The sequence below is a fragment of the Elgaria multicarinata genome, chromosome 10 (assembly GCF_023053635.1).
Source record: "Elgaria multicarinata webbii isolate HBS135686 ecotype San Diego chromosome 10, rElgMul1.1.pri, whole genome shotgun sequence".
Taxonomy (NCBI): Eukaryota; Metazoa; Chordata; class Lepidosauria; order Squamata; family Anguidae; genus Elgaria; species Elgaria multicarinata.
In genome coordinates, this window is record NC_086180.1 from 34,691,571 (window position 1) to 34,706,344 (window position 14,774).

At 38.2% G+C, this 14,774-nt stretch overlaps 1 protein-coding gene across 1 annotated transcript in view; it reads left to right on the forward strand.

The window, feature by feature from the left end:
* LOC134404740 (bifunctional heparan sulfate N-deacetylase/N-sulfotransferase 3) overlaps positions 1 to 14,344 on the forward strand; it is a 76,179-nt gene extending 61,835 nt beyond the window's left edge. The window contains exons 7-14 of the mRNA XM_063135610.1: positions 813 to 995; positions 2,302 to 2,398; positions 2,999 to 3,122; positions 5,584 to 5,758; positions 7,242 to 7,412; positions 8,409 to 8,518; positions 13,089 to 13,191; positions 13,827 to 14,344. Coding sequence (XP_062991680.1) covers positions 813 to 995; positions 2,302 to 2,398; positions 2,999 to 3,122; positions 5,584 to 5,758; positions 7,242 to 7,412; positions 8,409 to 8,518; positions 13,089 to 13,191; positions 13,827 to 13,946 — 1,083 coding nt within the window. The 3' untranslated portion in view covers positions 13,947 to 14,344. The remainder of the gene's footprint in view (positions 1 to 812; positions 996 to 2,301; positions 2,399 to 2,998; positions 3,123 to 5,583; positions 5,759 to 7,241; positions 7,413 to 8,408; positions 8,519 to 13,088; positions 13,192 to 13,826) is intronic.
* Positions 14,345 to 14,774: the final 430 nt, after the last annotated feature.

The window sequence follows — 14,774 nt, forward strand, 5'->3', positions numbered from 1 at the left end:
ATTGGCATGCATTCATTTTTATTAGTAAACGTACAAAATGGAAAATTTTCTGTTGAAAAATAAAGCACTGGGGGAAAAGTTCCATCAGACATCACTGTTTTAGGGTGACCATATGAAAAGGAGGACAGGGCTCCTGTATCTTTAACAGTAATGTAGAAAAGGGAATTTCAGCAGGTGTCAATTGAAGAGGGTGAAATTCCGTCTTCATCACAACAGTTAAAGCTGCAGAAGCCCTGCCCTCTTTTGTGTCTAGTCATTCTACTATAGCTAGTGTAGCTTTAACTGTAGTGATGAAGAGGGAATTTCACCCTCTTCAATTGACACCTGCTGAAATTCCCTTTTCTATGCAACTGTTAAAGATACAGGAGCCCTGTCCTCCTTTTCATATGGTCACCCTACTGTTTGTAATGGCCATCACTGTTCCATATTAGGAAATTTCTTGATCTGTATATATCCCCTACCACATCCTGGTGCCCTTTGACAGTTCCCCTTGATGCCAGTGTATGTGTATATTACATAATGCAATCGGACCAGCATAACATTTGAGCCGTGTGATCAGCCATAGAATGTCAGACTTCTCCAGAGTAGGAAGCATGCACAGATGTTCGATAATTACAGCCAGTACATAGAGAGGTGATGAACATGGTCAAACATGTAATACTGGAGCTACATTTGAAAATAATTAAGAATGTGTACACTTTACGCCATATCTTTGTCATTTTTAAGGGCAAATACCATAGAATAATATCTTCCCTGTAACTTCACTGCCCTCTAGTGATACAATAAGGAAAAAATGTCTTTTTGTTTTTAAGATCAGTATCTTCATGACTCACTTGTCTAACTATGGGAATGACCGGTTGGGTTTGTACACCTTTGTCAATCTGGCCAACTTTGTTCAGAGTTGGACCAACCTGAAGCTGCAGACACTACCTCCGGTTCAGCTGGCTCACAAGTACTTTGAGCTCTTCCCTGAGCAAAAGGAACCTCTTTGGCAGGTAATATTGCAGAAGAAGCACTCTGCGAAGAGGATTGCTACCTTATCTGCTGGTGAACAATTTGCTTAATCTTCTGTGCAGTCCGATTCTGCTGTATAAAATAATATGAAGTAATCTTAGTTAAAGATGAACATGTTTTCTACGGTTAATGGCCGATTATTAAAATGCAGCTAAACAACTTTTGATCACTGGTGGAATGTTATAAATAAAATAGCATTTTTACCACACCAATCACTTACTTTGCTTCTTAATAACTGAGTAACAATAAAGTTATCCTTGCTAAGCCTTAATGCAATGATTAAGAAATGTTTTTGTTTATTTTTGTGCATTCTGTTATTTTTCTAAGATTTTTAAGGATGTTGTGAAATATGATTAATCAGTTTATCTCCCGATCAAAAGCTGCAAGATTAGTGGAAGCCTCAACTAACAGAAGAATGGGGGGCAATTTTCACTGATTTCCCCTGCAGCCTCCCACACCACCTTTTAACACTATTCTGGAAGGTCCCCAAACCTTCTGGAGCAGATTTCATGAAGTTGCAGGAAGAAAGAAGGATTAACAAGAATTGCCTCCCCTCCACTTCTGTTAGCAGAAGCATCCATACCGCAAATGGAAGGACACAAATGGAATTAGCCTACAAAAACTGTACATCATTCAAAGTGTTAAGGACAAGAGATGGAGTAGAAGAAAATAGTTTCTTCAACTGGTTTCTTTTACACTGTAAGCTGCTTTCTGTGCCTAGTGTGTTTCTGTTACAATGATAATAAATTTCTTTAAAAGAAATAAAATGAGTTGTGAGTGCCAAACCAACGTATACACTATCAGCTTAGGCACAGACTGCACATTGAAATACATGCTCTCCTGAATGGATCCTTCTACATTCAAAATAGACTGGGTAAATTTATTTTATTGTATTTTCTTTAAAACAACATCATATAAGGCAGCAGTCTCATAAACACTTGGGGAATAAGCCCAATGTAACTCAGTGGGATTTGCCTTTGAGTAAACATTCATAGGATTATGTTGCAAATTACTCTAATCACTCAATATAGGACAATAATATACTATTTTTATATTGGATTCAGATAACCATTTATTTAGATAAGGCAACATTATTCCCAATAGCAATACTTATTTTGTATTTATCATCCAGAAATTATGAAGTAGAGATTTGTGTTTTTCCCCCCAATGTAACTATTTGTTTTTATCTTGCTTCCAACATACATATATAATTAGACAATGTAACCAGTTTAGACCAATGGTGAACAAAAAAATAATTATGTTGGGTTGTTTTTGTCCTCAACTTAGAACCCATGTGATGACAAGCGGCACAGAGATATCTGGTCTAAAGAAAAAACCTGCGATCGTTTACCAAAATTCCTGGTTATTGGACCCCAGAAAACTGGTGAGAGCTTATTTTATATGAATTAGTTTTATATGAATTATATGAAGCGGGCAATAACAATGGCTGAGAGCGTAGCAATAAAACAAAAGCCAGTATAGTTTGTTTCATAGATCTTACATCTGTATACTTCAAAATTGTTGTTAAGTTCGAAGCGAACATACCAAATCAAAAAGGCTCTCCCAGGCTTTGTCAGTACTGTGTTCTTCCTTTCCTTGACCCAGATGTCTTCCTCCACCAATTTTACTCTGTAAATTTTTAGCAGGAATGTTGGGCTTCCTTTAAAGCAATGCATCTTGTACAATGCAAATGCCTGAAAAATCAGATGTTTTTGGTATAGAAACTGCAGGTCAGCTACTGCTGAAATAAATTTCAACTCAGCCTTGAACCAAGAAAACTGATTCAAGACAAGCACTTCTTTTTTGTTCATTGAATAAAACCTTGCATACATTTGTGTTTTTAAAAACTGGTTTGCTGGTATAAACAGGGATTATGTTCACACACAAAACTGCAAGGAAATGAATAATGGCATTTACATGAAATCAGGATTAAACAGAATGTGCAAGTCTTGTCTCAACTCTTGGATTTTTATTCTCTTTGCAGGCACCACAGCTTTGTATTTGTTCCTGATTATGCATCCTTCCATCATTAGTAACTCCCCCAGCCCCAAAACCTTTGAGGAGGTACAGTTCTTTAATAGAAATAACTACCACAGGGGGATTGATTGGTAAGATGGGTTACTAGTATAAATCTAAAAATTTCTATACTGTGCACAATACAAAAATGGCATTACCGTATCTAATGTGAGTGTGTATATGAAGACTGAAATGGACTTTTGTTATTTTTCTAAAAAAATAATGTGTGTGCAAATAATGTGTCCTCAACTATAAGTATAGTGAATACCAATCTGTAATTTCTTCTCTTATTTTTCTTTTGCTATTGGAAAATACCTGTATAACTCAAACAATGAGATACTCCTGACTGTACAAAGAAAGTGAATTTTAAGTAAACATTTCAGTCCCAAGATATTGAGTTATGCCTTAAGTGGAAATGAGATATTGTCTAGGCAGCTAAAAGTATGAATCTACCTAAAAGATAATATAAGTAAGCAACACGTTATTTGTTTACTAAAGTAGTAAGTAGAAATTAATGACAAATCACTGCTGTATTGAGGTTTCTAGAAATTTCTACATGTGTTGAATTATACAGTGTAAAAATGCTTGAAGTGGGATGGGAACTCTATAACCATCTTTTCAGGTGGCATAATTGAGTCTAGCCTATCTACCTGGATTCCTTTTGCTTCCACTTTGTAACCATCCTATGTCTCTTTGTCTCCCACTTCAGCTCTAGGCCAAAACCAAGTGGGGAGTAACATGTTTAATAGTGTTTTCTATGGATTTATGTTTTACTCCTCACCAATGCAAGAATCATAGAATAGTAGAGTTGGAAGGGGCTTATAAGGCCATTGAGTCAAACCCCCTGCTCAATGCAATCCAATCCATTAGGAAGTTTACCTGAACAAACTCACTGAAATCAATATGTTCTCTGCTAAAGTCCTCCTGTCGTCTGGATCAAGAGAACTTCCCACTGGATTGTGTCCAGTTTCTCCTACTTAGTAATCAACTTAGTAATTAGTGATAAGAAAAATATGTGGATTTGAAGTAGGGAATAATGAGAAAAGAATCCTTGTGAGGGAGAGGGCCCATGTCCTGTTCCAGAAGGTTCCTCTTACCTCCTTTGAGAGATATCCAGCAAGTAAAGGGAGTATTTCCTAGTTGAAGGGTCATTCCCAGGAGCGATCCAATCTAGCAAGAAAGAACTCACTTGGATTTCCATCCTCCCAGATAGAACCTGAAAAAGGAAGAGCATTCTAAATTCCTAGGATAAGTGAGGTCATATAGTTTTAATTTTTGTGATGGATTGTCTTTATTTTATTTGCCATCTGGTAGAAGATGATGATGATGATAAAATTTGAAATTACCATTTGGATAGTGAACAAAAGCGTTCACTACTGTCACATGCTGCTGACTCAGTGGCTTGGTTTGTACATAACACTAACACATATCAAAGCATGCTTTGTTAAGCACGAAAAACCCAGAAAGAGAACCCAAGGTTTGTTGTTGTGTTGGGAACTCTGGCTTGTTTAAATCCTGGGCTATTGTTATGTGTGAACCTAAAACTGTGGGTTGTTCATGGGTTGTTTTGTCATCTACAGTGGCGGCCGGCAAGAGTGGTAAAAAACGACTACTACTCTACATGCCGGTGCTGCACTGCCACAAAGGCATTTGAGATACAGGGAGGCAACAGGTGAAGGAGGTGGAAAACAAACAACCCATAGATTAAGAAAACAAACCATAGTTTGTTCAATTGTTTGTTGCCCTGGGTAGGACAACAAACTGTGAGTTAAATAAAGTACAGTTAGAATAATGTGCAAACCAGGCCAGTGTCTGCCCATTATTGTTCAGATTCTTCCATTTTTGAAAATCTAATAATTCTATATGAACTGCACAACTAAGGAGTCTCCATTTTATAATATTTTACACTGTAATTAAGAAAAAATGAAATGCATTTTTGAAAAGAAATGTTGAAATTTCTCAAGTGTTTCTCTTCAGAAAAAACTGTCTACCATGGACTCTTAACATTTAACAAGGATAGTTACAGGGACAACGTATCACACTGTCTGTGAATCAATATGTCCACAGTGCTGAAAGCAGATGAACTGTAGTTCTATTGATTCAGAGGCAGTTGTATATGTTGCTCACTCTAACTAGGTTGGTGAGACAGATGTCAGAGTGCATAGCAGATTTGGGTGGGGGGAGTTCTGCCACAGAAGCCTGAACCAAAAAACCCTGTTATTTCTTTGACAGAAACTTGTCAGAATGGTTGCAGGATCTGGCAAGTTTAAATCTAACACAAACCAGATCATATCAACAAAATGTCCTGCTCTGAAATCTCCTTAAAATATGATTCCCAATGTGTTGTAGGGTGTTTTGTAAGCTTCTCATCATCTATTTAGCAAATGCAATATATTGGACAAGTGCAAAGGTTTGATTTGACAATGACATCTATGATTAGTTTCACATACACAAAATATAAGCGAGACGTACTTCAGTTTACTAGAAAAAATGTATTTCTGTACAGCGCTTAAGATGTCTAAGGATGTTCTAAGAAGCATATTGTTTTTATAGGTATATGGAATTCTTTCCTGCACCATCCAATGTTACCACGGATTTTCTCTTTGAGAAGAGTGCCAACTATTTCCATTCTGAAGAAGCCCCTAAAAGAGCAGCTTCTCTGATTCCCAAGGCAAAAATCATCACCATTCTCATTGACCCATCAGATCGTGCATACTCCTGGTATCAGGTAGAAAGATTAAGAATTAATACAGGTCTTAGATGAATATATAACAAATTGTTTTGCTTTGCTTTCTTCAGCATAGCTCTATTATGCATCTCAATTAAGTTCTGAAATATAGAGCACTCACTGTTTGAATTTTAGCCTTCGTTGGCAAGTCCCTTACTAATCTATAGGTTTAGAAGGGTCTAGCTGCCAGTGAAGACCTGGTGAACCTTTCCATTAACCCAGACATTGATTATAATAGGTACTCCAGTATGATGAGACCATTAGTGCATCCAGCTCAGTAATGTCTATACTGACTGGCGTCAGCACTCCAGGTTTCAGTCAGGAGTCTTTCCCAACCCTAGCTGAAGATGTCCGGGATTGAACGTGGAACTTTCTGTATGCAAAGCATGTGCTCCACTACTGAGCTACCTACAGCCCTTGTCCATAGTGGGGAAAAATCTGGCAGAGTGACAGCCTGAGACTATAGATCTGCATTTGCTGCATTACCAGCCACCTAGGCTGCTACACCTAAAGGTGGAACGTGTGCCTAGAAAGCAAAACAGTCAGTGGCTCTCTCTGGCATGCTTTCCCATCAAACCTCCATCCCCCTGTTACTACTGCATAACGCAAGTGCACAAGTTTGACAACTCCAAAGCTTCTGTAGGATGTCATTTCCATTGGCACGGGCTGTGGGTAGTCATTGGTGTAGCCACCTGATGCCCTCCAAATGTGTTGGGCTACAAGCCGTTTCTCATTGCTGATCAGCCACCGTTTTTATTGGTATTCCGTTTTAAAATGAACTATTTTAATATGCTGTTTTAATTGTTTATATTTTTTACTGTTTCATTTCTTATGTTTACTGCTCTGGAATTTTAGATATTTTAGATATAGAGCAGTATATAAATACCGTAAATAATAAATAAACTGTGTAAAACATTTGTTACGTTCCAATCCGTGGGTTGGGGGGCTAATTGTGCCCTCTTGCTTAGATTTTAATATCAAATCAAATGAAGTAATGTCTTGACAAAGTAACTTATCAGATTGGACAGACTAAAAGCCATCAAAGGTTTTAGCATTAAATATTGTATAGTTTTGCATATTTTATCTTATGCTGGTTATTCTATACATGTCAGCAATTCAGTCAAACCAAGCAACAAGGTATCCTTACAGAAACTGATTTAACTCAGTCTTCCTCAACCTGATGCTCTCCAGATACGTTGGACTACAATTCTCACCGTACCAGCCAGCCTGGCCAAGATGGGGAAGGTTTATTTATCATATAGTTAATATAGTTCCCATGAATTTGGAATCTAGGATTGCCAAACTCTGAGCCAAAGCGGGGCAATAGCTGTGTGGAAGGAGGTAGTTTAGAAATGAAGGACAAGTTGTATGTACTGAACTTCTCCTTGCCAGCCATCTATTAAAGGCAAAAGAGTATCCTTTTTAAGACTACAAGCTGACCACTCTGTTTTATAGTGATCTTTCTTCAACATCTTTTCCCCAGCATCAGCGATCACACAAAGACCCTGCTGCTCTAAAGTTTACCTTCTATCAAGTGATCACTGCTGGGCATCACGCTTCATCAGAGCTGAAATCTCTGCAGAAGAAATGTCTGGTACCTGGTTGGTATGCCACCCATATAGAGAGATGGTTAACTTACTTTCCACCTTATCAGGTAAACAATATACCTTGAAAACCACTCCACATCCTTTTGAATATTCCCTTTGTTTCAGTTACTTCTTTGCAGAATGTATTGTCCTTATAATTTGTGTTTGGATATACTGTATTCCGTTTATCCAAAACCATCATCTGAACAATTGCCTGGCTCTTTTTGGCTATCGCAAATAGCCAAAAGATTGAGAAATAATCTACCACAACCTATACATTTTTGGGGCATGGCACACTGTAGGAGTTTTTCTTCTGTCATTTTAAAATTCTTTCACTTTCTGCCCTGTATAAATACCACCGAGGTCCTAGGAAGAAGAGGCAGGGCCTGCTCAATGAGGTTTCATGGGATAGGTCACTAGCAGCCTCTTCGTTACTGTGGTTCTGCAGTTTCCAGCTAAGATGATGTCCAATACACAGGGTAAATGACTTGCTGTCAGTCTGAAAATGAGGCTCAGTCTCTCAGCTATCAGCTGTTTTACATCCTAGAGATTCTTGTTCAACCATGGTGGTCCTAGAGGATAACAAGCAATTAAAATATGGCACATGCCCAAAGAACTGAGTTTCCTGCTTTCCTTCTGACATTAACTGTCACAAAACTGATTGATATTCTGAAAAAGCAAGATATGCACATGTATGTTTTATGGTTTGCTTTCCCCCCCAAAAAAACTGCATTTGATTGCATTTTTCAGGGCAAATCTCACACAATTTTGTACTGAAGAGATTTAATTTCTCTGGGTCCTTCAGCTTTATTTCTCTGGCATAACTGGTGTCCCAAGCAACGTCCAATTTAATATCATTTCAGATTTAATTAGTGAGCCATTTACCGCTCTCCCACATCATTAAATGTGGTGATAAATATGAATGGACTTATTACTGATCCCTGGGGCAACCCTCTCCCTTTTAAAGACCAAGCTTCACATATGTGGGGGAAAAATGAGCTTGAAGTTTGACATATAATAAATTTTAAATGCAGTATTCATAGCTGATTTCTTTTTTTCTGCAGTTGCTAATTATTGATGGACAGCAGCTAAGAAATGACCCAGCTATCGTGATGGATGAAGTACAGAAGTTTCTGGGAGTTACTCCTCATTATAATTACTCAGAAGCCCTAACGTGAGTTAATTCAGTGATTTATTTAATACGGTATGCATAATAAAGCAGTATAAAAGAAATTATTGTGAGAATGAGGCAGTTCAAATTATCAACTTTCGGCTTAACAAATCTGATATGAAAAATTCTGAAATGAGATATGACTGAGCATTTTGTCTGTGCACCCAGTTTCTTAGCAGGAACCTTGTGGTTTTATCACAAGGTTCTTAGCAACAACCTTGTGGTTTTATCACAAAACCTTGTGGTTTTATCACAAGGTTCTTAACCCAGTTTCTTAGCAGGAACCATGTGGTTTTATCCTGGTTGCGCTTTTTATACTGTATTTCGTAATTGTGTTTTTAACCTGTTGGATGTTTTTTGTGGTTTTAATTTTTGTGAACTGCCCAGAGAGCTTCGGCTATTGGGCGGTATAAAAATGTAATAAATAAATAAATAAATAAATAAATTGATTAAACCAGAAATTAATTAATTAATTATTACATTTATATACAGCCCCATAGCTGAAGCTCTCTGGGCGGTTTACAAAGGTTAAAAATAGTGAACAATAAAAACAAATATACAAAATTTAAAACCATAAAAACAGACAATATTCATTTAAAAACTATTTTGGGGTCAGTTAAGAAAAAAACTCCAAAAAAAAGTCTCTGATGAGGTATATTTTCCCATTTTGTTTGAACTGGGAAACAATGGTTATCCGCTTTGGAATACCCCATGGTCTTAAACCAAATTCAAACCCTAGTTAAGGTCCTGGCTTGTTTTAAAACTGACAACCATAGTTTCCCGGTTCCCAAAAATGGGAAACTACAGTTAATCAGGGACTCAGTTCAGACAACATGACAACCAATGGTGGTTTAAATACTCAACGGTTGGTTATTTAACCCACCATGGGTTATGGTATCGTATGGAAGGAGTTTTTTATTATTTATTATTTATTTATTACATTTCTATACCGCCCAATAGCCGGAGCTCTCTGGGCGGTTCACAAAACCATTTAACCAATGGTTGGTTATTTGGCTGAAATAACCAACACAAATAACCAACACTGTGCAAAGTTGGCTATTTGAACCACTATTGGTTATTGTGTTGTGTGGAAAGTACCGTTGGTTATTTCCTTGGCCACTGTTGGTTATTTTGTCAGCCACAGAGTCCCAAGACAAAACCATTCAAAGTGGCTGCCACTCTAGTCCAGCTGGCAGGATAGATTTTTGGCAGCAATGGCTGATGGGATACTAGCGGGAGACTGAGAAGGGAAAGAGAGCGGGGGATGAGTGAGTCAACTCAATGTAGATTAATAGTCAAATCAAGGCTGATCCTAATGTACATCACAGTTGATTATTATCATGCTGTGTGGGATGTACCCCCTAGATAAACAACTGTTGAATTGATTATTACCCCACCACTGACTATCGTGTTGTCTGAATGCAGTCAAAGACTTACTTGTTTAATTGCTGTTCACACAAAGGAAGGAGCAATGGGGCTAATTCACACATTGTCTCATTAAGCTAAGATATGGTTGTTTGAACCTGTTCACTGTTTCTAATGGGAAAAATACATGTTTGCTTGTTTAAAGCTTTTTCTGTTTAATTTCCATTGGAAATCTGAACTTACATATGAACTGGTAATATCAGGGTTTTCTTGTTGAGGTGGTAACAAGCTACAACTCAACTAATTCACAATGTTAGCTGTACGCAATCACTGGGAAGAAATTTATTTCCATAAATTATACTTTCAACATGCATATGATGAGCTACACAGGAATGGACAGACACCAGACAAAGCTAGGACTGTCTTCAGTAAATTGGTTCTGCCATTTGAATGGCTAAGAGGAGAATGCCTTTCCACTTCTTTGCTCAACAGCAAAAGATTCACCATCCCTATGCAGGAAGGAAAGAAGGCGATTTCCTTTTTACTTGCTTGAAAGACAACAATACTAGTGTCAGGGACAGAGAATCCACTGTGTATATAATAAATAGTCATGTACACAAACCATTTGGATTTAAACATTTATTCACTTGCCCTTAAAATGAGATTGATAACCTTAGTCTGCTCTTTTGTAAGATCCCATTGTCTGTGTTCATAAGAAACTCTAAAAAAGAGAGAGAGAGAATGGGGACTATTCCCAGACAGTTTTCTATTTAATGCCTTTTAGTCAATTGTGCTGTTCTTTTTTGTAGACTATGTGGCAAAACTGACTTTATCTTCCGTGAGATAAAGTCAAGTGCATTGTAAAGACATAATGGAGTAAATTCACCCCTAGAGTAATTCTATTGAGCTTTCAGTCTCTTCTACACCATAGCCCTTGACCTGGATGCTGTGAATTATTACCATCTACATTTAATTCTAGTGCATGCTTTTCTGTTCTGTCTACCCTTGACTGTGAACAACAATTTGTTAAAAGATTTCCATTTAAAGTAACTCATTTTCTCAAATGCCCTGATACAGCTCCAGCAAAATTACACTCTGACTTAATTTAGCCCTTGATGTCTATTTTCCTTCTTCTTTTCAGTTATATATAATCTGGTAAATATCCATTTTTGCTTAAACCAGTAGCAACCAACCATTGGGGCAAGTGTATGAGAAACAAAGTCCAAATTATGAGATAGTGCCATTCTAGTGTCCACTGTAGCACCCAAGCACCCCATCTGTGTACCATAGGCAGGTGGGGGGAGTGTTTGCCTCTCATCTGCTGAGTCTGGAAACCAGAATTATAGCAAGGGAGAAGCCAGGGGTAGGTGCCTCAATCTCCTGGTTCTTGTGGCTTCCATGCTACCCATTGCTTAAAGTGTGAAAGCTTTAAACCCACAAAACAACATCTTAAATCTAATATTTATATTTGTATTAACTTTTCACACACCTTAAAAGATAGGTCAGTTCTTATTTCTGTTAAGACACAGAATTCAATAATCCTACATAAATATTTTCAGATTATACCATTCTGCACTATAAAGGTAAAATGAGAACCCTTAGAACACAAGGAGAACCTTAAGCATTAGCTATCCCAAAACCTGCAGCAGGGTTATCATAGAGAGGCGCCACCAAAAAAAGTTCCTTATACGTGACCTGGGGTTATTCTCATGGTTTATGAAAGAAGTGGCTTTCACACAGAAAAGTAACACAAGAAGAGGGTCGTTCTTCTATAAAAGGGTGGACAGGAACAATGGAATGGAACAAATGATACTTTTTTTAGTGAAAACTGGTTCTACATTAGCCTTAATGAGGTACTTATAGAAGGCTCCACGCCTCTGCAGAGACCACATAGCTGGCCAGGCAAACAATCAATAAGGTCACTTTGTGTGAAAATTCCTGTTGATGGACAATTACTGACAGGTAAGTCGTCCTCTTTGAATAGGCTTCCCCCGAATTTCCCACAATACATTGCAGGGGGATTACACAGCATCACTTTGAAATTCCACTTCTCATGAAATGTGGCACACACATTTCCCATGTTTTTGAGATCAAGGAAACTAGTGATCATGTTATCATGCCTGTCAGACAAATTGCAATTAATCAGCAGAGCGAGATAGGGGTGTTTCATATATTTTAAATATATCCGGATCTGGATTCAAATCGTGTATGAAAGACAGGTAGAAGCCCATATCTATGTCTGCTGATTCACTGCAATCTATTTGACAGTCATGATAGTTTGGCCATTCATTTCCTTGATCTCAAAAATGTAGGAATTGACACCATAGTCACTCTTCTATGTGCTGAACTTCATAATACAGAATTTTGAAAAGGCTATTGTATGATGACCCTGTACATCTAATGCGCTTAGGAGGAAGTTCACTCAATAAGGTCAATTTACCTGCAAAATAATCTATGAACAGCTGGAATTACCCAATGGTTTTGCATGAAATCGTTACTCATCCAAAGGCTCAGACAGCCACATGTTGCTGGATTGCCTCCTTCGAGCCCTCCCTGGCCCCATGTACTTCACAAGGAGAAAGCCGTTGTTGTCCACTCACTGTTGTCACCCTTGCTATTAGCTGGTAAAGAGAACATTTATTGCCTGTTTTTTTTACTCCGTTGTTTTCTCTGCTGTGGGCTGCTTTTTTCTTCCCAGCTGCAAGCAAGAGCAGCTGATATCAAGAGAACAAAGAAAGCAAACAGCCAGGCAGTGCCTTTTTTCCCTTCTTCTGCCAAGTGAAAGCTTGTCTGCTATGGTGAGGGGAGCAGCATGTGGGAGCATGCAATAACACAGAGTTGGAAGGAGGTGCTCCAGCAGAACACAGCAGCAGTGCCTGGTTGAGTCTGTGGCCTTCATTCACGATGCTTCATTTGGACGTCAACACATGAACCAGCTTTCAGTTTAGGCAGTTAACAGGCAACAGGATAAGACTTTATGGCCATGGCTAGACCAGGCCTATATCCCAGGATTGTCCCAGGATCATCTCTGTGCATCCAAATGACACACAGAGGATCCCGGGAGCAGGCAGGGATGACCCCTCCATTTGCCTGGGATAATCCTTTGGTCTAGCTAAGGCCTATTTCACATTCTTTACTTAATTAGTAAATGCACAAATTCTCCAAATGACATGATGTTCGTTCTGTCTAAAGGTATTATGTGTTTCAGGTTTGATTCACACAAAGGCTTCTGGTGTCAACTCCTAGAAGAAGGAAAAACAAAATGTCTTGGAAAGAGCAAAGGCAGAAAATACCCTCCAATGGATTCTGAGGTAAGGCATTATTTGCCAGAAACACGATGGATAAAATTCAGCCAAAGATAAAATACTTCAAAGTCCAACTAATTTCAATTCTGGAGGGTGGGGGGCAGAATGAAGCTCATACTTAACTTTCCCCTTGAAATTAATAGGACTTAGAATGTTTAACTTTAATTGCATTGTACCCACTGTGTCATTTAATTCATGATTCCGCATCTGTATGTATTGTAGTAAAAATGAATAGCTTTTTAATTTAGCACTGAGCCACTCTGCAAAAACACAAAGAAGATCTTATAATAGGCAATATGAAGATTATGCAAACTTTTTAATTCCTTGAAAAGGCAGAGAATTTTCCACATGAAAGTGTCCTAAGCTTGATTCTTTAGGTATCTGCTCTATCAAGGATGAGAGAGGAAGGGGCCTCAGGTTTGGAACTCACTCTCTTCCTTCTCTCCCCTCGCATGCTCTTCCAATATTTTACAAAGTTAGGAATATGCACATGCATGAGGTAGGACCAAGATTGGGGTCTGCCAGACATGAAGAAATAATCACCCATTTGATTCATTCTGATCCAAATGCAAAGACAAAAATACTATAGAAAGTCACTGTAATATTTCAACAAGTAAAATGCCAGCTTTTTTATCCACCAGTGCAGGGTTTTCCTGTCAAGCTACTACAGAGATCACAATGTGGAACTGTCAAAGCTTCTACACAAATTGGGACAACCCCTGCCATCATGGCTGAGACAGGAGCTTCAAAAAGTGAGATAGCACTGAAAGAAAGCTTCTTACAAGAGTTTGTCTTCATTTCAAACATCATCAGACCTAAAGTCTTCAGGAGCTACCAAGAAGCTGTTGGGAAATGCATCTCTTCAAAAGAGAATAAAGAACAAAGGTTGTGCCACATGCTGGCAAGCAGACTATGGGTGCACATAGCCCTGGGGGCACATGGCATTTCACAACAATTTGAGGGCTTATGGAGCACAATATATCAGGACATTCATCTGTGCCAGCTGCATGACAAGGAGTGCTGCACAACTGCACATGACTGCTCATGTAGCTCCCATTCATTTCAATGGGGCTGCCACCGGAAAACTTTGGTATGTGCCTGTAAACTTCTGCGCTCACGTGTGAAAGTAAACAGCACCCGGTTTAGATTTCTAAAGCAAATTTACGCAACCATCCAAAACCATAGTAAATATTTACAATTTTATATATTATATTCATATCAGTTTAACAATATTGTGTCTCATGTTGTTTTTGTAACCCACTGTCTGCCTGCTCAGTTTTCGAATTGTTTGATGACAATGATGTGTCTTATATTTTTTAAAAATGAGAAAATATGTAGCACAAAATCCAACAGTACAATCTGATTTATAAACGTGAAACTAGATTTTTAAAGAATTCTGTCTGGAGTAAAAGTATATGTTGTTTAGGACTGCACAACTGGTGAGAAACATGAGCTAAATCAGCAGGTAAGGAATTACTAGAAGAAACTGTATTATGGACTTGATGTAGCTGCCTAAATCCTTTCACTCCAATGCACAGAACTGCATGGTATAATCTATCCCTTCCTGAACAGATGACTGTGGGGAAAGA